At 52.7% G+C, this 27,882-nt stretch overlaps 1 protein-coding gene across 1 annotated transcript; it reads right to left on the bottom strand.

Annotated features, from left to right (window-relative positions):
- Positions 1 to 793: 793 nt before the first annotated feature.
- RBPMS2 (RNA binding protein, mRNA processing factor 2) lies at positions 794 to 27,292 on the bottom strand. The gene is made up of 8 exons (XM_037833713.1): positions 26,897 to 27,292; positions 12,222 to 12,299; positions 11,678 to 11,716; positions 9,015 to 9,077; positions 8,577 to 8,727; positions 7,958 to 8,109; positions 2,161 to 2,230; positions 794 to 1,875 (listed from the first exon to the last, which is right to left on the bottom strand). Exons 1-7 carry the CDS (start codon positions 26,975 to 26,977, stop codon positions 2,168 to 2,170), a joined length of 627 nt encoding a protein of 208 aa, XP_037689641.1. The 5' UTR covers positions 26,978 to 27,292; the 3' UTR covers positions 794 to 1,875; positions 2,161 to 2,167.
- Between the last annotated feature and the right edge of the window lie 590 nt (positions 27,293 to 27,882).

Here is a 27,882-nt window from a genome sequence, read left to right as displayed (position 1 = left end):
AGCTGGAAAGGGTTTCAAACCATTTCACAGATGAGGAAACTGAAGCCCCAAATCACAAAAGCAAGAATCGGAGCCCAAAGTGGGTGTCCAGTGCAGCCCAGGGTCTTGGCACCCCACTTCCCGATGTCCATACCCAGCTCCTGCCATTGTCTTCCAGCTCCCATCAAAACCCCTCTCAGGAATCCCTAACCTACAAGGCGGATTTCCTTACCCCTCTCTGGGTAGCCTTCCCTCTTGCGGCAGCCTCACAGCCTCACAATATGTACACCAAGGACGCTGCAAGGAGTAGCCCGACATCCCAAGCCACAGTCCTTTTCTACTGGACGGCCTGAAAAGACCACAGGCCATGAAGGGTTAACCCAACTAGGTAACAGCACCCCGAGAAAACCAAGGCCCCTTAGGCTCCTTCCTCTGGGCAGACTAAGAGGAGAGCTCAGCCTCTGCCCTTGGAACTCCACTGAGCCTCCATGTGGGTGACAGGAAGTAAGTGAAGGGACTAAACACGGGCACTGACAGTGGCCCCAGCTGAACGACCTGAGGCAAGTCCCCACCCTGCCAGGACTTTGTTTCTTAAAGTTACAGTAAAGGGGGAAGAAGGAAGGGGCTCTGTGTGCCCTACGGTCCTCCCCATCCCCGACAGCCCCCAGACCAGATGGGCAGGGACCGCTGCCCAGGCCAGCCTCGGTGCCTTGACTTGTTACCTCTCGACTCTCCACAGCTCATGCTAGTCCTGCCCTCCCAGGGGTGGTCTGCGTCCTACGGAGGGTGGAAGCAATGGTCAGAGAGCAGCCACTTCAGATGATTTTTTTTTTATTTTGCATTCATATTATCCAGTTTCACATTCTTACAGGACCAGCGATTACAACAGCCACCTAGTCTCCCCAGTCCGAGAACAGCAAGACAGCCACAGCTGCTGCTAAAGGTAAAGCACTGATATGCTCACAAAACAAAGTAACATTGCACAGTTTTTCCTTCATTTCATTTTTCTTAAACTAACACCTGACAAAAAGGCTTATTGCTGAAGAATAGAAACCCTTTTCTTCTTCATGCCTCAAACTAAACCTTAAACTTATCTGACAGAGCAAACAAGGTCTCTTTAATAATTAATTGCACACACACGAAAAATCCTTTATGATGCATAAATATTTTGTTACACGGGGTACAAAAATACTTTCACTTTTTGGTTGGTTTTGGAAGCTTGGAAAGAATGTGGACCAGTGGCTGGGGCGGGGGTGCTGTGGGGAGGTAAGCAAAGAGGGCAGAGAGAAGTAATCTCAGAATTGTTGGCCCATCTGAGGAGGAGGTGGAGGACCCTGGTTTGAAATGGAAAAGTTAACCTGCTGTATTTGGTGGGTTCTTGGTGCTGTCCAGCCTGCAAGCGTGTGTGGGGTGGGGGACCAGGCCGAGCTGAGAGGGTGTCGCGGAGGCTGGGGGTTGGGGTGAGGGGCCAGGAATGAGGAACCATTTGTGGCCAGGACCTGTTGCTATAGTGACACCAATGTGAGAACAAACTGTACACTCACATATATATGTTTGTGTCTTAATTCATGCCAGAAAACATGCGAAATTAAATGCCTAATTTCCTTGAGGTGGAGCTACAGAACTGAGTTTGGATGGGAGGTTGAGCCCCGAGGCCCCTGTATCCTCCCGGGAGGCCTCAGGGAAAGGCTGCGGGGCGGGTGGGGCTGAGGAAGAGGAGGGCAAGGGGACAGGAAGCAGTCCACTGAGTCAGGCTTAAAATTCACAGTCTTTGGAAGGAAGCAGCGGCTCTCCACAGGCCGCCTGGGGGCAGGGGGAGCTCCAGATGCCAGAACAGACTCCCGAGAGTCCCCCAACCCCCAGTGGGGCAGGGGCTTCAAGCTGCGGTGACGAGACCTGGAGAGAGGGGAAAGGAGGCCCTGAGCAGAAGTGTGGCTCTGGAGCTGACCCCAGGCCTTCCTTCGTTCCTCACAAACCCTAAGGAGCCGGCAGGGATGGATGGCGGGCGGTGGCAGAGGTGAGGGGAGAAGGGGAAACAGCCGGGGTGCCCTGGTGGGCAAGCTCGGGTGGAGGCCTCACACCAGCACGCTCTCAGGACGCAGGCACAGGGCCGTGACCCCAGCCCCACCAGAAGCCAGGGTCGAGGACTTTTTGTCCTGGGCCTCTGGGGCTGACACTTACTGAGGAACTAACAGAACTGACGATATTTCCATCCTTGCTGGGAGGAGTCCGAGGAAGGGTACCAGCGCACCTGCAAGAAAAGCCAAGGTCAGGAGCTCGCCATGCAGCCCCTTCCCTCCATGGGGAGCCGGGTGATTGTGGACTCCGAGGCCCCCACTGGAGTGGTTCTGTCCCTGGCAGATTCGGGCAGTTCCTCACCTCCAAGCATCAGTCTCTTCATCCTGAAAATAGAACAGCACCACCCGACCTGCCTCCCCCACAGGGTAGAGGGTCACAGGAGCTGCCAGTTCGGAAGGTGTTTTATGCCTTGCTAAGCCTGACCCAAACGTGCCAGGTGGAACCCTGGCAGCCAGGGACACTGGTGCCAAAAATCAGCCTTTCCCCGTATAGTGCAGAACTCCTAAAAGTAGGAGAATCAACTCTGACTTCTTAGGGTCTCAGCGTCCTCCTGGGGTGGGGATGGTTAAGCCACGGGACAATCATGAGGCTCAGATAAGCTGGGATGAAAAACACATTAAAGACCAAAAATGGTCCCTCAACAGATGAATGGATAAAAAAAGAGTGGTCCAGACACACAACGGAATATCAGTCAGCTGCAAAAACGAATGAAGCTCTGACACATGCTACAAGGATGAACCCAAAGACAGCACGCCGAGTGAAATAAGTTGGACACATACTGTATGATTCCACTTATACGAATTATCTAGAATAGGCAAATTCAGAAAGACAGAAAGTGGATGAGAGGCACCTAAACCCTGGCACTTGCCAGAAAGCCCCCTCTGAGCAGTAGCTGTTTCTCTCCACCCAGCCCCAAAGCAGGATTCCCAGAGACTGGTCAAGGACATTACATGCATCCCTTTTCCCCATGGGACAGTCATCCAGAAGGTGAGCTGTGCTGGGCTGCAGGGATGGAGGGGGATAGGCGCAGGTATCACAGGACACCAAGCAAGCAGGAACAGGGGGAGAGCCCAGAGCAGGGAGCCCAGGGTCCCCTTAGGAAAGGAAGGGAGAGCACACGAGAGCCACGGTGGGAAACAAGAAGTAGAAGCTGGGCATCCAGACAATTTCCTTGACGCTGGAGCTGGCAGACCAGGTCCTTGGCACCTAAATAACAAGGTCTTCCCTGGCTCCAAGGACGAGACGTTGCTGTCATCAGAATACAATTACCCCCAAGGCTGTGGAACCACCTAAGTGAGCCCCCACCATACAAGTAGTCCTCTCCCAAGGTTCAGGAGACTTCTGGGCTTTGAGCTATCCAGCTTCAGAGGCCGTGTTCTCTATCCTGCCTCCTAAACATCTGGAACTGGTTCCTTCCCTTCCCGGCTGACAGCTGAGTGGGAGGAAGCTTCTCTTTCCCTCTGCTGAGCTGTGGGATGTTCAGCGACGCCAAGGAGCCCTCTCAGCCGGAAGCCTCACTGGACACTAGTGCTCGTTTCACAAGAGAGGGACACACCAGGAAACAGTGGTGCTGCTACCAGGGAAGCCTGTGGCCTGTTCCAACTCAAGGAATCCCCTGCTGGGTCCTGGCTACCACCCGTGACCCAGCCTCAAGTGGGAACAGCCTCACGGCAAGGAAATGCAGGGCCAGACAAGGGGAGAAGGTGGGACCCAGCTGGGAGGGACTCAGGAAGCCTCCAACACACCCTTCTTTTACCACTGGGGATGCTGAGGCCTCGGGGGATGGCTTACGGCCTCCCTCAGCACATCTGCTTCATCCAGTCCCACACTCTTTCCAAAAGATGCTGCCACTCCTGCCTCAGAAGCAGAACTTTCCCTCCAGCCTGAGATGACTCAGCCAACTCCTTGGGGAGGAAGGAGAGGAAAGATCCTGTTTACAGCTAGGGACGGCCGTGCCACAGAGGCAGACAGAATGCACCAAGAGGGGCCACCTGCCCACCTCTATGAACCTGGCAGGGGTCAGTGGTCTGGGCTCCTGAGAATGAGGGTCCCTTTCTGCCACAGCTCAGAACAAGGCAGGACCCCAGGCCCAGCACGTCAGGGAGCGTTCGGTCTCCTGAGGTCTCTGGTTGTCTGCAGGGGGGCAGTGGGGGCTCCCCAGAGGCCGTCCTTCAGGACAGGCTCACTGGCCACAAGGACCAGGCTCCAAGAAGAGCAGTGTCGAAATAAAGAGGACATGAATCTCTTCCTCCTCTCCAGTCTTAGAATTGATGGAGAGGGTACCCCAATAGAAGCAGGCGAAGGAATGACTCCACAACAGAAGAAATGCAAATAGTCAGTAGATATGGGAGCCTCACTCATTAGACAGTCAAAACAACATCTAGTCTTACTTAAGGTTGATTGGCAAGCCTACACTTTGACCTTGCAATAGTTCTAGGAATTTATCATAAGGAAAGTAAACTGGACAAATGCCCAGAGAAATGTGGACAAGGGCATTTGTTGGAGTATAGTCTATCAGAAGCAAAAATTGTGTAAACAACCTACCATCTATGAGGAGCTAGACATTTTTATACAACGCTGTACTTGCCAGCCATTTAAAAGGTAGATCTACATTACTGACATGGAAAAATGTCCTAATATTTAAGTTAAAAATAAAAAAGATTAAATGTGTATAGTAATTTTTTGTAAAAGATTCATATCTAAGGATTTATTTACATACCAGCACCTAAATACCTACCAAAATTTAAGGACTAAAATATTAGTAGTGGTTTTCTGAGAAGGATAAGCCCAAAGGAAAAGAAACACTCTGCTTGTTTTTGTCAATCAATGCAGATCTATTGTATTAATACTTACTGCCTGTGAAGCACATACCACGTGCCACTGTTGTAACTAGTCTTCACGTACTAAGTTCAAGTAATGCTTTAATCATTTAATCACAAAACCCCTATGAAGTCGATCCTATTATCATCCCCATTATACAGATAAAAGCAAGGAGTCTATAAAACTTCAAGGTCATCGGGAAGTGGCTGAGCCAGTTGAGGGGAGGGAAATTCATGGTGAAAGACTCCCCTGTCCTCAGGTTAAAATGGAAAGTGGAACGCAACCCGGGAGGACCCTGGGGCGCCAGAGGCCATGAGAAGCCCTACTTTTAGGCTCCCATCTTCGTGGTTCAGAGCCCAGTGTGCCCTGCGGCCCACACCTGCTTGGGGGGGACACTATCAAGACGATCAGAAAGCCAACAGAAACGGCTCTGCCAGCCAGAGCAGGCCTGAAGGACCCAGGCCCACTTCCTGCAGGTCTGGTCCCTGTGGGCACACGGCCACGGATGGCCCCGCTTAGGCTGGGGACAGAGGGTGTACTGTCAGAGTGTATATGTTGGAGGAGAGAAAGGAGGCATTGGTTCTCACCTCTTTTTGTCTTTTAGCCTCTACCTCTTCTCAAAGCCACCTCCTTGCCCCCAGACACAGATTAACTCCCCAAGTTTGGTTCTCTGACTTCAGAATATTCCACTTAATGATCCACAGTGTCCACTTCCTTTATCAGACACTTTCAGTCTTCACCTCTGGGGCAGGACTAGCAGGGGACACAGTGGGGGTTCTTGGAACAAGACAAAAAAAATGCTACTCCTTGGAAAATGCTTTCCTGCCTGTTACTGTCCTTGGTCCTAACAGCCCATTTTAGAGATAGGGAAATGGATGTCCAGAGAGCTTATGTAACAAGACAGAACTAATGACCACCTAGTCTAATCTCTTGTCAATCTGCCTCCAAAAAAATGCCACTACCCTCTGCTGTGATCTCCAGCCCCTTCCCAGGGAGGCCAGAAGGCAGGAACTCAGGTACTGGGGGACTTCCAGCCTCAGAGGGGAACTGTAGGGGAACTAGACAATGTTACTAAATAGTATCATGAAACCCAACACTTCTCTAGCACTTCCTCTATTCTAACTACCTTTTAAAGTAGGTACTATTATCACCATTTTGCAAAAAGAAACTGGGACACAGACAGGGTAAGTAACTTGCCCAAGATCACACAGCTGTTGAAAGGCAGAGCTAGGATTTGGAATGAGGCAGCCAACTGAAGTAGGGTGGGTAAAAGCTGGAAAAGGAACACAAGAGGAGGGCAACAGCAGAATGGAGTGCGGGGATGGGCAGCAACAGGCCTCTCCCAGCCAGCTGGGGGCTGCCTCGACAAGGGCAGAGGCCCCTCCCCTGATTCACTGACATCCTCCCGGTCCCTGGCTCTTGACCTCTGCCTCACCACTGTCAGGGCCTAGCATCTCAGAGCAGATGGGACAGACCCTTTCCACCTGATCCAGTCTAACCCTCTCAGTTTACAGGCGAGGACATGGAGGCCCAGCAGTGAAGTCACCTACCTAAGATCATATAGCTAACTAGCAAAGTTGGGATCAAAGGCCAGGAGCCCAGCCAGGCGGGAGCCTGTGATTCCCCACCCAGTGCCTGGCAGGGTCCCCTGCAGTCAAACCCTCCACCCTTGGCTGGGAGCCCCATGTAGCTGCCTGCCACTCGCACTACACCAGGTCAGCCACCACTGAGCCTGGTTTGCAGGATTCACCAAACGTCTCCCTCCAGGAGAAATCTTCCTACCCTCCGATCAATATTCCAGATGTCTGTGGGGCTCTGATGGGGAATAGTGCCAGGTTCAACCACGATTGTGCCCCCAGCAAATCAAAAGTTGCCATGGTCAGGGAGAATTCCCCTGTTGGGGGAAACAGTTCAGCCAGGGTAGCCCCTGGATCCGAACCTTCCACCTTGAGACTGGGTGGACCCAGATGACATCTAGCCCTCCGAAGGTCCTGACGCTGGGCATGTGCTCAGCCTCTCGGTAAGGACACCCAGCTCCTCCCACCTTGTCCACTTCCAGTTTCTATGTCCTGTGAACGCTCCCTTCCTGGCTGCTCATATCCTTTTCCTCCTCTTCCCCTGCAGTCCTACAGCCCCAGCCAGGTTCAAGTGAACTCTATTCTCTCTCTTTTACCAGCACAGCATGCCCGGGCCAGGTGGCCCTTTCCAAGGCTCAGCTCTGACGGTCACTCTACTAACCAGAGGCCAAACTTCTGTGGCTGCTTGGCTACATCCGGATCCCACACCCATCACATCATTGTCCCTAAGAGCCATTCCCTTTTTCCTTTCCCTGATCTACACACACACCTGGATGAGGCCTCCCCCTTGCAGCATCTTCTCCGGGGCCCATACCTGTGGCTAAATTGGACCAGAGTAAATGCCAGCACAGCCAGGGACCGGGATCCAACAGTGACCCAGTAAGCATCTGGCTCCTCCTCTGCCCCCTCAGGAACCTGGCACAACCCTCGGCACAGGGCTCTGGATGCATGGAGCCCCCATCCCTGCCCAGCTCTGACCCCTCCCTACCCCTCCCGTAGCAGTGCTCACTCCCTCTGTGCCACCCCAGGCCAGGTGTACAGGGAGAGGGCCCAGCCTCAATGCAAACGAGAGCAAGCGCTCACTGAGCACTCGGGCCGTGCCTGGAAAGGGTCTGGCACTTCACACGTCTTAACATTTAGGTCTCGCAACTATCCTAGACTGTAGATGCACTTAGCCAGGCTCAGTCCTTTCACTGCAGGCTGCATTACACAGCCCAGCACCTGACCTGCGGTGTGCAGGGCGGGTGGGAGCACAGCTGGGTCTCAGCCCTCGGCATCCTGTCTTACATTGTGCCACGAAGCTGAGCCTCTCCTTCCCACACAGACCCCAAGTCTGAGGGTAGGAATGGGTAGATCCCAGGGGCCAAGCTTCCCAACCATCATGGAAGAGCAAAGTCCTGCTGGCTGCAGCTTGGGGGACATGTGTGGTCCAGTACCCAGGCAAGTACAGAGCTTAGAGCCTTCATTCTTCCCCTCCTCACTCCTCTCCCCGGGGGCCTTACCTGAGCATGGAGGGCGGCGGCGGCGGCAGCGGTGGCAGCTGGGTAGGTGAATGCAGCATGGGAGATGGCTGGGGTCAGCTCTGTGGTGTAGAGGGGGTAGGGGGCCCAGGTCTCTGGGGAGGCGGGAATCAGAGCAGCCCCCATCAGGTCATCTACAGTAGGAGACAACAGCCCCCGTCATGAAAACCCTGGTCTCCCCTCCAAACAGAGAAGGGGACCCAGCACCATGGTGGAGCCGTAAGTACCCCACTCAGGCCAGACTCCCCAAGGGCCCCAAGACCAGGGGAAGAAGCCAGGCTGACTCAGCCCGGCATGGAAAACAGCTCGTTTCAACCAAGAGAAACCAGAAAAGGCTTCAGAGAAGGTGGGCAACCCCACAGCTCAGGAGCTCAGTCCTCTTAGGCCCAGCAATGACTGCTGGGGAGAAAGGAAGACTGGAAGCCTCAGAGATGGGTGGCTGTGGGTGCAAGAAGCCTCCTGGGAACAGGGCAGATGGGCAGGATTGATCCATTCCCATTCCTTCAATAAGAATTTGAATGTCTGCCTTCTGGATGCAACTCCACCTGGGCCCCCCAGCTCAAGCCCGAGTAAAAGGGTGGCAGCTCTGAGCGCCACTCACAGGGGTCCCGGGCAATGAAATGGGCTCCCAGCGCAGGGTGAATGCTGGTGGGATTTGGTGTTGCCATGAGCTTGCTCTTAGCCATCTTGGTGTTGGCTTTGGCAAACTCCAGCCTCAGCGTCTGCGGGTTCTCAGGATCGAAGCGAATACCCTACATAGAAAGGAAAGGAGGACAAAGACTTACTCTATGGGACCCAGACGGTCAACTGGAGTGGGCAAGGAGGGCCCCAGAAGTGAGCTTGCTGGAATGACTTCCCCACAGGGGGCCCAAGGTAGAGGAACTGCTGTTGGGGCTCTGGTGAGAAACAGCATTTGGCACAGACAGTGCGGCTGAGGGCTCTGCCCTGCCATGGCTGAGAAATGCAAGCTACGTGGTGGGGCCCTTTCTCAGGCATGGAGTTGGTAAGGTTTGCAAAGACCTGTGCTCCGCCTACTCACGTTCAATGCATTCTTGGCCGCTTCTGCTCCTTCCCGGCTGTCAAAGATCACAAAACCAACAGGCTAGTAGAAAAAAGAGAACACCCTTGCATCTTTCCCAACATTACAACCCCACTTCCAAAAAAAAGGAGGGGGTGGGTCATCATTTAATTGTAAACATTACAAACACTGTCATGCTGATGAGAAGAGAATAAAGAACAAGAAGAAGAAAAAAAATACTCTTGCCCATATACTCCCTATGTCCAGCCAAAGCAGCAGGGGGTTCCAGTATACCAAAAGTGAAAAGCCTCCCAACCCAGGTACCACACCATGGGAAATATCAACAGAGCTTTGTTCTGCTGCATTAAACATCATTCTTTTTCAAGTTTTCAAGAAAAAACAGTGTGGCAATTTCTCAGAAAGTTAAGTATAGAATTACCATGTGACCCAGCAATCCCATTCCTAAGTATATACCCAAAAGAACTGAAAGCAGGGATATTTGCACACCAATGTTCATAGCAACATTATTCACAATTGCCAAAAGATGGAAGCAACCCAAGTGTCCAGCAACAGATGAATGGATAAAAATGTGGCATACATACGATGGAGTATTATTCAGCCATAAAAAAGAATGAAGTTCTGATGTTTGCTATAACATGGATGAACCCTGAAGACATCTTAAGTGAAACAAGCCAGATACAAAAGGACAACTATCATATGATTTCTTTTATATGAAATACTTGGAATATGCAAATTCAGAGATAGATAGCAGAATAGTGATTACCAGGGCTGGAGGGAAGGAGAAAATGGGGAGTTATTACTTAATGGGTATGAGTTTCTCTTTGGGATGATGAAAATGTTGTAGAAATAGATAATGGTGAAAATTACACAATTTTGTCTGTGTACTTAATGTCCCAGAATTTTCACTTAAAAATGGTTAAGGTGATTTATGTATATTTTACCACAATAAATTAAAAGTTTTTTTTTTTTTTTTTTTAAGTCATCAAAACTTCAATTACAGCTATGAACGAAATGACTTGGTTAGGACTAAGCTAAATCAGACTAAATGATAAAGGATGATATTGACTGTGATTTAAAACTTCAGCTTCTATGTGAGACCAAAGCAAGAGATGTTTATTTGGTAGAAAATCTGTATTTTCTGTAGCACACTATATAATTAAATGTGTGTAGTCAATTTATTGAAACACCATAAGTACATGGAACTTTGAATAGGAAGTGAGATCTGGTTGGTTTGTACAGGTTAGTGTGAAGCCCTGATACATAACAGTAATTTCGTAAGAGAATAAAAAAATTATTTGAAAAGCCACCTTGAGAGACTGGGAAAATTGTGGAAATATTAAACTTATCCACTTAGGGAATTTCTGATATTCTCGCAAGCATTGGTGACTACCAATTTAGAAGGCTGAGCCCTCAACCTTGGGGCTTGCCCTTATGAAGCTTGTTACTGCAAAGGAGAGGCTGAGCCTACTTACAATTGTGCCGAGTCCCCCAGAGGACCTCTTTTGTTGCTCAGATGTGGCCTCTCTTTCTTTAAGCCCACTTGGCAGGTAAACTCACTGCCCTCCCCCCTCTGTGGGACATGACTCCCAGGGATATAAATCTCCCTGACAACATGAGACATGACTCCTGGGGATGAGCCTGGACCTGGCATGATGGGATTGAGAAAGTCTTCTTGGACCAAAACGGGGGAAGAGAAATGAAACAAAATAAGGTTTCAGTGGCTGAGAGATTTCAAATGGAGTCAAGAGGTCATTCTGGAGGTTATTCTTATGCATTATATAAATATCCTTTTTAGTTTTTAGTTTATTAGAATAGCTAGAAATACCTGAAACTGTTGAACTGAATCCAGTATCCTTGATTCTTGAAGACAATTTTATAACTATATAGCTTATATGGTGTGACCATGTGATTGTGAAAACCTTGTGCTTCACATTCCCTTTTTCCAGTGTATGGACAGATGAGTAGAAAAATGGGAACAAAAATTAAATGAGTAATGGGGGAATGGGATTGTTTTGAGTGTTCATTTTTACTTTTATTTATTTTTTTTGGAGTAATGAAAATGTTCAAAAATTGACTGTGGTGATGAATGCACAACTATATGATGATACTGTGAACAAATGATTGTACACTTTGGATGATTCTATGGTATGTGAATATATCTCAATAAAATTGCATAAAAGAAAAAGAAAGAAAACTGAAGCATACTTATAAAAAAAGGTCGTCAAGAAAGGGGATACCAATGTATCCAGGTTATGGGAAAGCTCTAGGTTCAATCTAGGGGCATCAGGTTGAAAACTTCAACTTCATTTTGACAAGATCAGTCCAGACTGCGAGTGGCCCCCAAAGGCTCAGGCACTGGCCTCATTGCCTTGGAGGCTGGAGCACAGCTACTGTCCCCACTGTCCTCAGCCACGGGGATCAGGTGGTGGGACCCCGATTCTCAACAGGGAGGAGGATCGGAAGCTGATGAGGCCCAGGTGGCCGGTCGAGAGGAGAGGGGAGGGGACCTGTGGAGGGCACCCCTTCATCAGCCGAGACAGAGACACGGGCCGACAGGGAGTGGGACTCAGCTGCCAGATGCCTCAAGCAACAGCCCTCGGGGTTCCAAGCTCGGCAGTCAGTCCCAGCTGGGAGGAGGAAGAAAAACCCAGGCGAGAAGTTACCTGTCTTGACGTGAGCTTGATCAGGGACCCTTCATACCCCTATGGAGAGAGGCGGCTGTTAAGGGGGACAGGAAAGGTGAGAAGCCTTTGCTGTGCTATCCCAGCTCCCCCCAGATCCGCCCCTCCCCCGGTGCTCTCCTGGGTCTTCCTCCCTCCCTCCTCCCCTCAGTCCATACTCTGACCTCCAGCACCACAGGGCTCCCGCAGCCCTTGTGGTACATCACATGGTCTAGCACACGCGGTTGTGTTTGTCATTTCATGCGTAAATCCCCACTCTCCACAAGCTTGTAAGACCTTACCTTTTAAGTTTTCTCATCTGCAAACTGGAAAGGCTAGAGTGTCTCTCGAAGATTCCTTATACAGCAGAGTCTACTAACATTCTCTAGTGTCTCCACTTTACAGACGAGAAAACAGGGGCTCAAAGGACTTAGGATACTTGACAGAGGCAACGTGTCAGAAATCAGCAGAACCAGTTTCTGATATGCTTTCCTACATCTCCTGCCCTTCTAGGCTCTGCCCCGTGGACGGCTGGGTCCAGACTCACCTTGAATGGCCGGAAAAGCAGGTAGAGTTCTCTGGGTTTAATGTCCACGGGGAGGCCACTGACGAACAGCGTCCGGACCTGGGGGCAGAGGCCACAGTGGTCAGGCTGGGCTGGACAGGAAGTAAGGGGTAACAGCCCCTCCTTCAAACGGAACTGGAGACCTTCTGGAGCATAGGCAGGAATTCAGTATCTCCTGGGTCCCCTTTGGATGCTAATGCAAAGTGACACTCACAGTTGCACAGCATTCACCCTTAGCAAGCCCTTCCTGTACACCTCCTTTCTCTGGGTTTGTCTTGGAGTTGGCATCCAACAAACATCTGCTGAATGCCTCTGAGCACAGATTCAGGCTGCTACTAAATGGTGGCAAGAAGAGCCCCTATTTAAGTTAAAGATCCTGTTTAAGTTAAGCCCCTGTTCAAGTCAAGGATCCTTTTTTTGGATCAAGGAGCCTCCCGTTCCAAGAATCTGAAGAAAACTATGACACGTTAGCCCTCAAACAATGCACAAGAAAAAAATGTATACGTGTATATATTTTCAGAAGATACCCATGGACCCCTGACTGAGAGGCTCTGTCTGATCTCAAGGAGAGGCAAAGATGGAAATGGAACGTAAGTCCTCTGCCCCACTGTGCCACATAGAGATTTTGAACAGAAGGCCCGGCACTTTCACGTCCACCTCCAATGGCTTCGCTGCACTCGATGTGGGCTCCCTCAGGGCAGGGAATGTGCTGTATTCTTGCCTCCGTGCCAACTCCTAGCACAGTCCTGGCACTAAACCGAAGAGGAACTGGCTAAGGACTCGGAGATGGGACAATCATGCTGGATTTTGATGGACTCGGAGATGGAACAATCAAGCAAGGCAGATGATGCCTTAAGCTAGTCTTTGTCCTCAACACGGTTACAAATTGGTGGCAAAACGGGGACAAGAGACCAGGTATCCATCTTGTGACTCCAGCCAAACTTGACCTCCTGAACTGTGGGTGAGGCCCTCAAGAGGGCTGGGCAGAAACGTTTCCCGACCTCACTGTCGCTATTTCAATGCAGCTGGTACAGGCTGCTAAAGTAGGAAGCCCAGATCAGCTAATAATTGTATGTGGAAGGGATGGGGAGAGTGTAGGGGAAGAGGCTTTAGATAGCTTAACTCCATTAAAAACACATCTTGAAACTGTGTCACCATGAAGACTTCCTGAATAATGGAAAATCAGAACGAGCAGAGTTTCCCTACACACTTGACTCATGTTTGACTGCACTTAATACGAGTAAGCCAAGCACAGGTCTTCTCAATTCACCGCTTTTGATCTAAGAAAAAGTTCACATGCCTCATCCCAGCCCTGTCATGTGGCCATTCTTAAAAGCATTTAGACACCCTAAAGTGGCCGCAGAACCTTCTCCCAAGGTGCCAAAGACCTCCCCTCAGGCTCTAGTGATGGCCTGTTGAACCCAGGCAACAACATTTTTTAAGACAATGGCTTTTATCAGGAGCCTGGAGCAGTGCCAGATGGTTATACTCAACTCTACCCCCTCCCCAACACACACAACCCAACACACACACACAGACTTCACCAGAGCCAGGAATATCAAAGGAAACCAACAGTGATAACTGCTGGTCACCAGGGCCACCACCCCCTACCCACACCATGATGCCCAGCCTTGGCAGATAAAAGAATGAGTAAGGACAGGTTTCCAGCACATGAGTTTTGCCAAGAAGCATACCCAGCAGAGAAATGCAGGAATCTCTTGCCATTTAATTCCCCTTTTGGTAACTTGGTTCCCTAGCCAGATACGCCATTTTACCTGCCTCTGCTCCCCAGCCTGGAGGGAAGGTTCTCTACATTTCACAGCCCTTGGTAGCTTCTGTATTCTGTGTACTCAGCTCTCAAGTCCAGCCCTGTTCCCAGCAACATCTGGGGAAATGGCACAGCTAAGCCTCCAGGGTGGGCTAAACAAAGACCCTCGACTCCAGAGTACAACCATCTGAGCCCTTAGAGACGCCTCTGTCCTCTGATACAAGGACCTTGAATTTTACACATAAATCACCAACAGAAGTGACTTGCTCAAGGTCACACAGCTTGTTTTCTAAAGTCAGCAGACCTGGCACTCAAACCCAGGTCTCTCCATTACTCATCTGAGCCAGCAAAGAAGAGATCTGCTTTTATATGCCAGGAAAGTACAACAGGACCTGAGCCCCCAAGCCCACAAGCAGCTCTGGGTCTGCCCCCACCCCACCCCAGACACAAATTCTCTTGGTCAGACGGTCACTGCTGGGCCTAGAGTGGCCATTACTCCTTTCTTCCTCTGTCCTCCCTGGGAAGGTGGGATATGGTTTGGGTCAACAAGGAGTCAAACACCCAGAGTGGCCCCACAGAAACTTCTGCCTCAGTTCCTCCCCAGGGGCCACCCATTGCACCCAGGCTAATTTTAAACCCACCCTTGAATGGCTCCTTTCTGGCCAGCCCTCCCCAGAGGCATACCTTAAACGGCACGTTCTCAGCACAGCTTCCTGCGTGGAGTGGGGGTGAGGGTGAGTACAGGGGATCCTCTCCTCATTCCCAGCCCAGATCCCAGTTTCCATCTTGTATATTCTATAGCACCCAAAAGGCTACAATACAGCTCCCCTCCTGTCTCCAGCCACCTCTCAGGAAACAAGCTGAGGCCAATGCAGTTATCCACTAGGGAGTGGGTCCCTGCCTGCCAGGTCACAGACCTGTCACTGGGGGGAAGTCCCCAGTCACAGGAAGTCTGACCTGAGTACTCTCCTTGGTTCTTACTTGATCCTCGCTACCCCAGCAGATGACGTCCCTCCTGCCCATTCCCTTGTATAGGCAGGAAAACCGAGGCCCAGAAAGGCTCAGTAACTTATCAAGGGCAAGCAGCTTAGTTCACCAAACGGCAGAGCTGGGTCAGACCCAGGTATCCGACCTGCCATCTGTGTCACCAGCGATCTACTTAGCACCATGACGGGGTAGGGGGTAGGGGGTAAAATGCTGCCACACATCACTCAGTGGCCCAGTCCCTTCCCTAGGCACTTGTTTAGGTGACAGGGTAGATAAATTAATGGAGGTAGAACAAGAAGAAAATGCAAACCAGAGCTGGGGAGGAAGCCATGAGCTTACCAGGATGGCAGGCTACACACTGGGAGGACAAGAGGGTTCTAGAGCTCACCCTACCTGGCCTCCTACTTCCTACACCACCAGGTCCCACCCCAGCCCTGTCTACTCCAGGTCCCAGGGAAGTGCCCACATAGTCTTCCAAGGTACCCAGAGTCAGGTGCAATGTTTGAGACCTCCCCATCTCTACACACTTTGGTCCCTCCAAAAAAGGAACTCAGCCAATGACCAGATGTGGCCCTGCAACACAGAGTTGACAACATAAATGGGAGAGAGAACAAACTTGAGTTAGTCAGATCTGACTTTGCATCCCAGCTGCTCCAGGAGAGCAGCTTCATCTCTCGGTCTCAGTTCAATGTGGATACCATTACCTCCAGGAGGGACGACACACCTTACCCTCTGCCCAGCACAGAGGAGAGGCTCAACAAAATGCTTGTTCCATTTGGGGCTCAGTGATCACAGCATTTACCCTCACAAGTACCTCACCTATGAGAGGGTACAATAAACCATAAATTTACTAAAGTTGCCTAATGAGGCCAGATCGGGTCCAGGTCAAACTGGACCTGGGAATGTGGATAAGACGAGCTTAGGTCTTTAGTTTTCCTCTTGTCCAGTGGAGGTGTACAAGTGCCTGTAATGTTACAGGTAGAAGGTGCCATGGACATCAGCTAGTTCAACATTCTCATTTTACAGATGAGGAAACTGAGCCCCTGAATAGGAAGGTAACAAAGCAAGTTGATGCTTTATCCTGACAGCAGGGACAGAGACAAGCAGCTACTTCTCCAGGGTTTGGCCAACAGGTCTTGTGTCCAGGCCGGCCTTGGGGACCAGCCTCATGGCAAGAGGGCCCAACATCCAGGATAGAGGTGGGTGCAGACCAGAGTTCAGGCATCAACAGCTGGATGATGCCAAGGTGGAAAGGTCAACCTAAGAACCCTCCTCCTGCCTGTTCCACAAATTTATTACAAGAAATCAACATAAAAAATGTTTTAGAGTATTTGAAGAAAGCAAAAGGGGTTGGTCACACCACCCCCAAGCTACTAGCAGACACTAAACTCATTTACCTAGGCCCCTCTCTCCTTCCGTCTACTCAGTTTCTCCAGAATTATCGAGGTGACCCAAGGGATTTTATCGTTCCTGTCCTAAAATGTCAAGAGTAAGCCTAGCCCTTTTAAAATGGTCATTTCATGGTAAATAAGCAGACACTGCTAGGACCGCAGCCGTGCCCTCAGCACAGCTGGAAGGTGAGTTTGGAATGGGGTGGCGTGGGTTTGGGGGAAGAAAGTCACCCATTTGCTGTCTGATGAATCCTTAGAACCCAGTGAAAGAAAGAATGGCTCTTCTGATGGAACTTGCTGGAAATACTAAGTTCAACAAAGATGAGGAACTTAGCCAGGGTGCTAGGAACTTAGCCAGGACATCAGGACATGGCTGTGGGGCCCTCCTGAGGGTCAGGAGCAGACCCCGGTGGCCTTGCTGGAAGTCCCAGTCTGTGCCATGCCTGCTTAGGGGAACCAGCAGCCTTGGCACAGCCGTGACCCTGTCCTGCAGGGCCTGGGAGGCTCCTGAGGCAAGTCTGGCTGCCTGTCTTTCCCATGCAGTCCCCGGGGGAAGGGGGTCTAGCTCTGCTTCGGCTAAGTCACAGGCCATCACTTGTGGGCAGACTTTTGGGGTTGTCTAGGCCTCTGTTCTCCAGTATTTATGAGTCTGGCTCCTGTGGAGAAGGGCCTGTGTGTTCTCGGACTTCTTCCCCAGCCAATGCTGGACCCAGTGCTGGGGGCTCCCTACAGCCTCCCCTCACCTCCCCCGCGGGGTCCTATCTCAGCTCTGGGGCACAGGAAGAGGTGGCCTTCCCTCCTTGTCCTCGAGGCCCCCCTCCCGGCAATCATGCAGAATGGAGGAACCAGGCTCAGGGCAGAGAAGCAAGACTATTGGGAGAAAAGAGGGACAGAGGGTTGACCAGCTCCTTCAGGAAAGGTGTCAGCTTCAGGTCAACATCCAGGGTTTTTCTCCTTCCTCTGCAGCCCTCCTCAGCCCAGGGTAAGTGCTCACTTTTTAAACAGAAGGGAAGTAGGAAGAAGGGGATCTGACAAGCTCCTTCACATCAACGGGTCACTGATCTTCTTCCTTCAAACAAATTTACATTTATTTAAAGACCTTCAGAAAAAAATAATAAATTAAACAAAAGACCACAGGAAGAATATGATAATTATACCCAAGACATCAACTAATGGCACTAAGTCAGGCCCCTGTGCAAAAGGCTTCCAGGCAGGACTCAAACCTCTATCAGCCCAGGTGGACACCCCCCTTCACTTGGACACCCCCGGACAGGCCCATCACTCAGCTGCCCCCAAGCAAGGCCAGTTCAGTTCCCTGGGCTGGCTGCTAAGGTTTCCCTTCTCCTGGGGCCCAGCTCACACTGGGGGCTCTGTGGCCGAGGGAGTGGGCAGTGGGAAGAGGGTAACACCAGAGTCAGCTGCTGAGGGGGGCACCTTCCCTGATCTGGGCACCATGCTGAGTGCTAGGGAGAAGTCAGGGGCAGCCCCTACCTCGGCCAACCTACAGTCTGTCCAGAGAGTGATGGCAGAAAAGGAAGCCTTATGACAATACCAAGACAGATGGGCCAGCAAGGTGCCATGATGGCACAGGGCAGGGGTGGTCACCCAGGAGGCTTCTAGAACAAGAGACCTGAGGGCAAGCATGAAGGAAGAGCAGCAGCTGAGCAGAGGACTGGATGGCAGGGTCAGCTGTGGGCCACAGCCTGAGGCCCTGCCCTCCCCAGCGAACAGGACCCCAAAGGCCCGCACGGGGTGTGTCCCCCTCTGCCAAGGATGCCGAGGCTCTGCAGCTCCAACTCGCCCCACCTCTCTGATACAGAAGACCGTCATACTTTAAACCCCAACGGCTCACTTAAGGGGAAGCAGGGTTTGGCGTCTAAGAGGACAGGCTCCTTAAGTGTTAGTTTTTATTAGACATGGCAAAGGCAAACACTGCTTTCAAAAACAGTGATATGAGAAATGTTATGTTGTATATACGTTACAGTAAGAGTTTAAAAAAATAATTTAAAACAAAAACAGAAGACAGTAGTATGTCCATGGATATTAAACACTCTCATCCTTTAACTCTGAAGGACAACTACTGCCTTCTTCAAACCTCAGCCTTGTGACTGCCACACCAGGACACCTGGGGACTTCAGCCCACCCAGAGGGTGGCCTTTCCTCCACCAAGGATACCAAGGCAGGAAGACATCAGGGCCACTCTCGGCCCCCACACCTCACACCCAAACAAATCCCATCAACACAACAGGCAGCTGTCCCTGGGGCAGACTCTTGCCTTCCACTGAAATCCCTGTCCCACAAGGGCCGGAACTTGGGGAGAAGACACACCCTACGAAAGATAAAAATGATTTTTGAGAATTGATTCTTCTAAAACAATCCTTTAGCATCTTTAACTGAGAATTCGATCTGGGGAGGAACAACTGTTTCAGGTGTCCACTCCACCAAAATGCTCAAGTAACGCACATGAGGCACTAAGCTGCCTGGCTGCTTAGCCCGAGCGCTCCCGTGTCAACTGGATGGAAAACACTACTTAGGGAAGAGGGTGGGGAAAAGAGGGAAATCCAAAAAGGGAAAAACAAGCCTCTTATAAGCCCCTCCCACATCCTTCCCTAACTCCCAGCCCTCAGCAGCAACCCAAACACAGAATATTGGAGCTGGAAGAGACCTTATTTTTAGACAAGGATACCAAAGTTCAGGGGACCAGTGACTTGCTCAGGCACACCAGAAGCAGCCCCAGCACCCCAGTAACAGGCAGTGTTACCTGGTCCCCAAGTCACAGGCCTTCACCTCACACCAACCCCCTTAGACCCCAGTGGGTCAGCCTTGGGGGCCCTGGAACAAGCCCCTTCAGCTTGTGATTGAAGAGGGCAGAAACAGGCTTTTGCAGGTTTGGGAGGAGTGAGCCAAAGAGAAGTCTTCTGTGACTTGATGGCAGCGCACATGCTGTATGGGGTAGGAGTTGTCCCCGGATGATCTCATGGTTAGTCCTAAAACAGACAGTTCAAGAAAGAGCACAGGAAAGGCAGCCAGCCAGGCTCTCAACTCCCAGCCCCTGGATGTGAACAGCCTTGTGCCCCATTGACTGGGGTGGGGGTGGGGGGGCTGAGCAGCCTCCAGTGCATCTTGGACAGGAGAGGTGGTCCACAGGCAGCCCCAGGAAGCCCCTGGCCCAAAGCCACACTGCTAGAGTTGGGTCAAACAGAACTCCAGGCTGTCCCCATCTTAGCATCTCACTAGCCCCTGCCCCCAGAGCCCAGACCATGGGGGTTTATGAGTTGCATGCAGCCTGTGTTATAAAGTTTATGACTTTCCTGATATAAAGATACTGGATGTCCTTTTTAAATGTGTACCAGCCACCATCATGCCTGGATCTGATCTGGCTCCCCCAAGGGAGACGAGACCCTATTGAGAACCAAGACAGTGGACCCAGGCTCCAAGCCTCCTGCTCAGCTAACACCTGCTGACCAGACTAAAGAAAAAAGAAAAAGAGCCTCAAACCATTTGTCAGGAAGCCTGGGTTGAAGTACCAGCCCTGCCACCAGCCAGGCAGGTGGTGACTGAGTTTCAGGATGAGGACTGGGCACTGTCCTCCATCTGCTAGAAGCTGAATGCCCTCCTTCCCAAAAGAAGGCAAAGAAAGTGGTGAAGAAGGGAATAGAGAACAAGAGCAGGTGAGAGAGCAGGGAGTCAGAAGCCAGTTCCCGGGGTGGGACTGGGGGTTGCAGACAGAGCAATCTTGCAGAGATCTCGGGGGCCAGGTTTTTATTTTTCTTTTGTTTATGTGTGTGTATAGCTGGAGGTGGTTTGTGTTCTGCCTGGGAGCTTGGCACCAGCAGGTTGCTCTCACCCCTCCCGGGGGAAAGAAGTCCCTCTGAGCAGGGCCACTTGACGCGAGGTGGATGGAATGTGGCGACATGGGCTGCAGACCCGGGACTTATAAGGCACTGAACAAGGACACAGGGAAAGGAGCAAGACACAGTCAGACAGGGGATGGTGAGCCTAGTGAGCCACACAGTCCAGAACCACAGGACGTGCTTCCAGTGCTCCCACCAAGGAGCTCTGGGTCTGCTCAGCTACTCAGGCCAGAACCGAGCCCAGATCCTCCCAGGCAGCCCCGCCTGTGACAGACACCTCACCCCAGAGCTCAGCAATGTCACCACTGCCTGACCTGGTGTGAAGTCCCAGCCTAAGGGTCTGTTTGTTCTATGGCCCTAAATCACACAGGAGCATAGGTTGGCAGGCTCTAAGACCCCATTCTGGACAGCACTTTATAGCTTCCTGTTCTTTCACACACACAATCATCATGGCATCCTAACAGTCCTTGATGAAACAGACAGAGCAGGTACAGGCCCCATTTTTCAGAGGAGAAAACCGGCTCAGGGACGAGACACCCGGGAGTATACAGGCCTCCCAGAGCCCGCAATTTGTCCTCAGGGGCCCAGGTGTATGTGAGTCTAGGGGTGGGGGAAGCATGGGGGAACCAAGCTGTGATGAAAAGTTCTCTAAAAGCAGAGACAGGACCAGGCATGTAGAAAGCGCTACATGAGAAGGCTTCAGGCCTCCAACTCCAAGCCACTTCTCAGCCCCAGGAACAGAAGGCTTAGCCTCTTGGGAACACACCTGGGCAAAGTCTGTTGTGTGCACTGATCTACACCTCATTTAGGGAACCGGACCAAACAGAGCATGACTGCAGCGAGCAGCCTTGTGCTTCAGCCGGCGGAAGGGGGATGGGCTTGCTTTCCACTTGGCTCCAGATCCAGGCAGGTGCCAAGGCCTGGCTCTGAGGGGTAACTCAGAGTGGCAGGCTCTGGGGGACCCCCAGCACTGAGACCTCCTGGGTGGAGCTCCCTTCCCTTCTGTGTCATACACCTTCCACGTGCTTCCGGTGTGCTGTGATGAGCTAGCGCCAATCTATCACCTGCCCTGTGTGCCTGGCAAGGCAGACAGTTGTCACTACGCCACATACCACCTTTATAGAAAGAACCAGACTCTCGACATGGGGCCAGCGGCATCCTACAATCCTTCCCACCCCACAGCTCCAAAATCAATACCTCCAACCCTTAAACCACGTGATGCTATTCCAGTGCGTGCACACAGTGTGAGACCCCACCCCTGCCCGACACTTCACTTGACTGAGGCAGATGAGGCCTGACAGGAGGGATGTTTCTAAAGCTTCTGCTGGAAGAGGGTCTCTGCTCAGGGAAGGAAGCTGGCTCCGGGTTTCTCGTTTGGAGCTCCCCTGCCGCAAACAAATTAGCATCCTTCCATCCCAAGCTGTGCCTCCACGTAGCCACAGCTATACATAAAGAGCAGGGATCAGGCTGGGCAGAACTGGGGGTGGGTGGAGCAGAGCCTTCAAGGCCACAAAGGTTCTCAAAAATGGCCTCAGGTCCTCTCCCAGTGATCTCTCCTCAATGCTCATAAAAGCCCAACACACATCTGGGGAAGGGGAGGTTAGCTAACCACAAAAAGAGGCTAAGAGGCTAAGTGCTCCAGACTCTTCTACCATAACCTGGCCCCGGTCAGGCCCCAGCCCTTCTCTCTGGGAGTCAGAAGCCTGTTCAGAACCATATGGGTGGCCTTGATGGCTTGTGACAGCAGAGCGCCTCTGCTCAGTCGGCCGTGACTGACTGAACGCCAGGGCAGATGGGCCAGGCAGACCCTCCCCACCACACTGGGCCCTGCTGCCCTCTGGAGACTTCAGCATGGATGGACCTGCCAGTGGGCTCTTCCCACTGCACCCATCGGGAAGACCCAATGATCCTGGTGACTCAACGAGGTCACCTCATTCTTTCCATTCAAGGGTGGGATATGGGAAGAAGCAGAAAGCAAGGTAGCCAGGCTGGTCCTGGACAGGTGGGGAAGGGGTTCTGACACGGAAAGCCTGTGGGTTGTTTGCTATTCTCACCTCAGAGCAGTGCGGTTTCTGAAGCACAGGAGCCAGGCTCGGCTCCACTGCCTCATGGCTTTGCCAGGGGCATGAGGACCCCACTGGGGAAGCCACGGTCAGGAGATGGCAGAGGATCCACCAAGGCACCACATGTTGCTGCTAGCGATGACCAATGGCCAAACAGAGGCCACTAGGCAGTGCCAAACCCAGCACTCTAGTTCAGTTCTGGGTAACCAAAGGCAGGTGGCCTTGGGCCAGGCAGGACTGATTCCTTCTCTCCCTCTCACGACTTACCAAGGGGCCCAATGAAGTAAAAGGGTTGAGAGCACAGGAGAAAAGCAAAGGCTCAGTACCTGCAGTTCATGTCTTGTCCCTACTTACAGGACTCATCAGCCCCACCAGGGATGTGAAGAAGAGAGGCTACCAGTGTGTCCACATGGTGAATGGGATTTAGAAGCTGGCTCTCACTGGGGCAAACTAGTTAGGCTGCCCACCGACCATAGTGGGGAAAGGAGGGGATAAGAAGGCCCAAGAGAATGATCCCCCCAAATAGCAGGTAGTCACGTTAGAACAGGTACCATTTCTTTAATAAGATGCACAAAGCAGTGGAGTACCAAAGAAAGGGGAGGGGTGAAAGCAGTCAGTCCCAGGTACAGTATAAAAGGGGTGCACTGTCTGCAGAGAATCTGAAAAATAATAATAAAACTGACTCAGTCTGTTTTTTATCATCACCATGCAACTGCAATTCTAAACAAAGTCTGTGATAAAGTGCTCCTTCTGGCAGGGGCTGGCAGCTCCCACAGCCAGTCTGGGGTTGTCACTGGCCGCAAGGAAACTAGCCTTAGTCCAGTCTCTGGCTTCTGCTTGGGACCCTGTTACACCCAACGCTCAACCCTCAAAAACCTTAGTTGCAGAGACCTCTCCCCCCGATCCCCAAGTCTCCGCCAAAACCCTAATGTAAAACAGAGCAGCAGCAGCTATAATGCGTGATAAAAAGCACAAACTCTGGGTTCAAATCCAGACTCTACTTCTTACTAGCTCCATGAAAGTTGCTGAACTTTTCTGTGTCTCAGTTTCCTCATTTATCAAATGGTGATGATAATGTACCTACTTCTCAGTACTGCCGAGGTTAAATGAGTTCTAAGCATTGCTTATAACAATGCTTGGCACAAATGCTATATACGAGTTTACTATTATTAGTATGGACCCTGCATTAGGTTGTTTAAGCAATGCTCACGGGGCAGGGGAGCCTCACCTCCTACCATAAGCTCCCTGGACCCTGCTTCCAGGTAAGAGCCCAGTGGCATGGAAGCCCCCAGGTGTCCCAGATTCTTTCAAATGCTTTTGACCTCAGAGAAAAGAAAAGCAGAGGTGCCCAAGTCACACACTAGACCCTGGGATTCCTTCCTGTTCATCTAGAGAGCTAACCTGGTCATTGCCTCAGAAAATCCCCAGCTACCCTGGATGCAACGGACAAAGAGAGATTGGGGTGGGGAGCTGAGACCCACTGGTCAAACTGCCTCCCCAGCTGCCATTAACCCCTACCTTTCTACAGCTCATTAGGCTGGCATAAAACTGCTTCAATTTTTAGAAACGTACCCCCCTCCAACCCAAGGATCCAAATACCACCCTCTCCAAAGAGGAACCCCCAATTAAAAGTTATAACTTAGTACTAGTCTGTATTATGAAATATAGAATATGTTTTCAAATCACATGCGTCCTTCCCAGAGAAACTCTATAACTACTTAGCCATCCCTCGAGAATTACTGAGACAGGACATGAGTGGGTCCGGGTTTGGCAGCTGCCCTGAGCAGGGCTCATTTGTTTTAACTCCTCTTCTGGAGCTCCAACACCACCACAGACTCTGTGGTACAACCTCTAGGCTTGTTTCAAGATCGAAACGGGTCACTCAGCTCCTCCCCTGCAGACCTTCTCCTGAATTCCCTGCTGCTCTCCTTAGCTTTCAGAGAGTATCAAAGCTTCTAAACTCATCTCCTTCCCAAGTGGCTGAAAAATGCCAAGCTCTCTCATTCCCACATAATCTCAGGCTCTTCATAATCTGCACCTTCCCACATTGCTGCAACATAGCAAACTTCTGGTAGTTACCCAAACAAGCCATGTGGTTCCACAGTCCCAGCCACCTTCTGCACATGCCTTTTCCATCCCGACAGACCTAACAACCTTCTACTTATCCACGACTCGGGGAGGGCTGGCTTCTAGCTCTTTGGTGGCACCATTGTACCATGCCCTAACATCCCTTTATCTATCACTGCATGTCACATATCACCTCCTGGCAAGTCCTTCTCACCTCCCAGTCTGTGATCTTTTTACCAGTATCCCTAACCCTTAGTCCAGAAAAAGAATCTAACGCTGATGATATGGATGAAGCAAGTAGGGAGAGACAAGGCTATACAAAGCAGTTTAAAAAAAAACAAACAACCACACTGACCCCCCCCCCTTTCTCCTTTAGGAATTGAGGTCTCATGACAGACAGTAGGGTTCCTTGGTTTTCTACAGACTTGTTATAGCTAATTTCCAATAATCAACTGAGTCGGCCACGAAAGTGCACCTCCACTGCTAATGACGATTCCTTGGATAATGGCTCTTGGTGGTTGCTGAACTGACTGCCTAGTGGGCATGTAAGCTGGAGAGAAACAGTCCAGTTCCAGCTCAAACCACCAACTCAAGATGGAGGCCCCAGAAGAGGAGATTTTGGCCCACTGTTCAGAAGGCTGGCAAGGGGAGGGAGCCCACCCTTGCTCTTACCTGCCCAGTGCAGATCCTGGGCTCCCGGAGCTCTAAGATACTGGGCTAGGGGGCCCTTATTTTAAGACCTCTGCTAAACACAAGCCCATGCCCTCAGTGGCCACCAGTCATGTTGACACTCTGAACCTCCATGGGTGCTGCAGCCTGCCTCAGCAGCCAAGGAGGAAGAGCAGATTCCACTTTTTGAAGATCTGCTCTCTCCCAGAAAAGGCACATAAAAGTCTGCTGAAGTGGGCTCTCTGGCAGAAAGGGTGTTCTGGTTCCTTGTCGGGCTCCAAAGGAGACTGTTTTCCTCTCCCAATTTCAGCCCATGACTGGGGGAGGGGGGTGTCAAGCAGAGATACCACCCCCCACTCCCACCCCCCAACACAGGCCACCCTGTCGCCCTTCCCCAACTCTCAGGAGAGTTTCTGAACAACTAGGTAGAGTCAGGATTGAGTCAAGCTCCTCCAAGGCAAGGGCCTGTTTGCATCTGGGTCCAAGGGAGACAGGGCCTTTGGGAGCCAAAACAACCCACTGCACTACAGCAACCATTGAACGTGTCAGGCCCTCCCTTGCCACACCCTTCAGGGTGGAGAGTTGTATAACTGCCTCCCTTCTCCCAAAGTAGGATTCAAATCTAGATGTTTAAGATGTCATGCCATTGGTGGACTGGGGCTGGCTGGGAGCAGGCCTCTGAGGAGCTAAGAGCAGGAGCTGATAGCTCACCCTCCTGCAGAAGGGCGTCCAGCCCAGCCGGGGGTCATCTGTCTCCATTCTACACCAAACCCACAGCATGGCTAAGCCAGGGGACTGGAGGGGGGCAGCAATACCAGCCCCCGCCAGAGGCTCTGCGGTTTCTCCCCATATCGGCCGGGAAAGGAGCTCGGGGTGGATAACTGGCCCTGGGTTTCCTGGACAGGGTCATGCCAGGGCGGGGCAGGAAGGGTCTCTCAGTCAGGGAGTGACACGGCAGAGGCCAGAGGCCCTTCAAGGGGCCTGGGAAGCCTATTCCCCTTCCTCACCAGTTCCCTGCCGGCCTAGGTCCGGGTCCCCAATTCGCCAATAGTTTCAAGGCTTTTATCCACCCTCCCATCACCCCACATCCTCCCAGCTGCTGGTGGTTCTGTGAAGACACCTCATACTCCCTCCTCTTAGCACATGGCCGATGGACAAGATGATGTTGCCTCTCCCTAAAGAATCCTGCCCAGGCTAGCTTTGGGGTACTGGCTTGGCTGCCAGCGGGAGAAGAACGGGGGGCAGACTGTCTTTAATAATTTCCTTCCTAATTCCCGGCTGACTCTTCTGCCCAGATTCTGGGACTGGGAAGAAAGCCCGCCCACCCCCATGACCACAGCTCTAGTGAATCTAGGTGCCGGGAGGCCGGCCCAGGCCTCCAAGGTCACAGGGAGGGGTCAGGGTGGAAAAGGCAAGTGAGTGCGGGTGCCGCCCGCCCGCCGGCCGCGCTAAGCCCTGTCGGTTCCTACCAGCCGAGGCGGGAGTCCCGGCCATGAGGGAGAAACGCCTCCGAGGAGGGCAGAGAACCGGACCAGGAGCGGGGAGCTTGAGGGACGCGCGGGCAGCGGGCGCAGCGTTTGCTCGCCCACCAACTGGACGCACGGACGGCAGACCGGGCGCGGCCCGCCCCGAGCCCGGGAGGACGGAGAAACAATGCTAGCCCGGCGGGGCAGTCCAGGCCGCACGCCCCCGCCCGCCGGACACAGGCTGCTCCTCCCGGGGCGAAGGGCAGCGGCGGGAAGGCGCCTGGAGTGATTGCCAGACCGACCCCGAGCGGCGCTGGAGGCCCCACGCGCCCTCTCCCCCCGCCCATCTCCGCGTGCACTTCGCGGGACACGTCCCGGGGCCGCAGACCCACCTCCTCCTCTAGGGCGCTGCCGGAGCCCGTGCCGGTGCCCGTGCCCGTGCCGTGCTCGCCGTCCGGCTTCAGGTTGCTCATGGTGCGGGGGAGGGGAGTGGGTGGGGAGGTCGAGGGGAAGGGAACGCTGAGGGCGAGCGCGGCACCCGGCCCCGGCGGGGAGGTGGGAAGGGGCGCGGTGAGCGGTGCGCTCTGGGGGTGCGGGGTGGGGTGGCGGTGCGGGACGCGCGGGGCGGTGAAAGGGGTAGCTGCCGCGTCCGGCTGGGGTCACATCAAGTTTGGCGGGTGCAGGAGGCAGTGGGGAGGGGGGGTGCAGCGGGGGAGACGCTGGGAACCGGAGCCGAGCCGGAGCGGCCGCCGCCTCCGCCTTTTCACTGCGACCGGCGAGTGCGCCCGCGGCGGCGGCGGAGGGCGGGCGCCGGGCTGCGGCGGGGGGCGGGGGCCGGAACCGGCCTCAGCTGGGGCCCGGCCAGCCCCCTCCCCCGCCCTCCGCGCGGTCTCCGGGGGAACGCGCAGCCAATCCCCGCCGCCCCCTGTGGGTTCGCGAGGGACCCGGCCGCGGCGCGCCGGCCCCCGGCGGGGCTTTTCCCCTTTCCCAGTCATCTCTCTCCCTCTCTCGTTTTCCCCGTTCCTTTTTCCACAACTTTTAAAACTTCGATGAACTCTCCCTGAGAACTTTCTTAAAGGGGCCGCGCGCTTCGCGTCGTCCCAGCGGGCGGGAGGTGGAGTCGGATGCCGGGCGCCCGGCCCCTCGGGTCCCTCGGCGCCCTACCCCGGCGGCCCACACGAGCGGCGCCCGCAGCGAGGCTCCGTGGTCATCGGCTTCCGGAAGGAGGCTTCTTTGTGCCCCGCACTCCTTTCACCCGTAAATACAATCGCCCAGTCCAGGTTAGCTCTCTCCTCCCTCCGCCTAACTCAGAGTCGCGGGGGACCAGGTTCTGGGGATGATGGCCTGGGGACCGGACACTTGGGGTTGGCCTCGATTC

The sequence above is a fragment of the Choloepus didactylus genome, chromosome 4 (genome assembly GCF_015220235.1).
Source record: "Choloepus didactylus isolate mChoDid1 chromosome 4, mChoDid1.pri, whole genome shotgun sequence".
In the NCBI taxonomy this organism is placed as follows: domain Eukaryota; kingdom Metazoa; phylum Chordata; class Mammalia; order Pilosa; family Megalonychidae; genus Choloepus; species Choloepus didactylus.
The sequence above is the reverse complement of the archived record's forward strand: the minus strand, read 5'-3'. Positions and strand labels throughout refer to the sequence as shown.

Bases quoted from the DNA above. Each gene is read 5' to 3' on its own strand.
- RBPMS2 (XM_037833713.1), bottom strand. From the start codon at position 26,977: ATGAGCAACCTGAAGCCGGACGGCGAGCACGGCACGGGCACGGGCACC. The intron at 12,300-26,896 runs GTGGGTCTGCGG...CTCTGCCCCCAG, and splicing joins GCAGCGCCCTAGAGGAGGAG to GTCCGGACGCTGTTCGTCAG. The intron at 11,717-12,221 runs GTGAGTCTGGAC...CTCTCTCCATAG, and splicing joins TGCTTTTCCGGCCATTCAAG to GGGTATGAAGGGTCCCTGAT.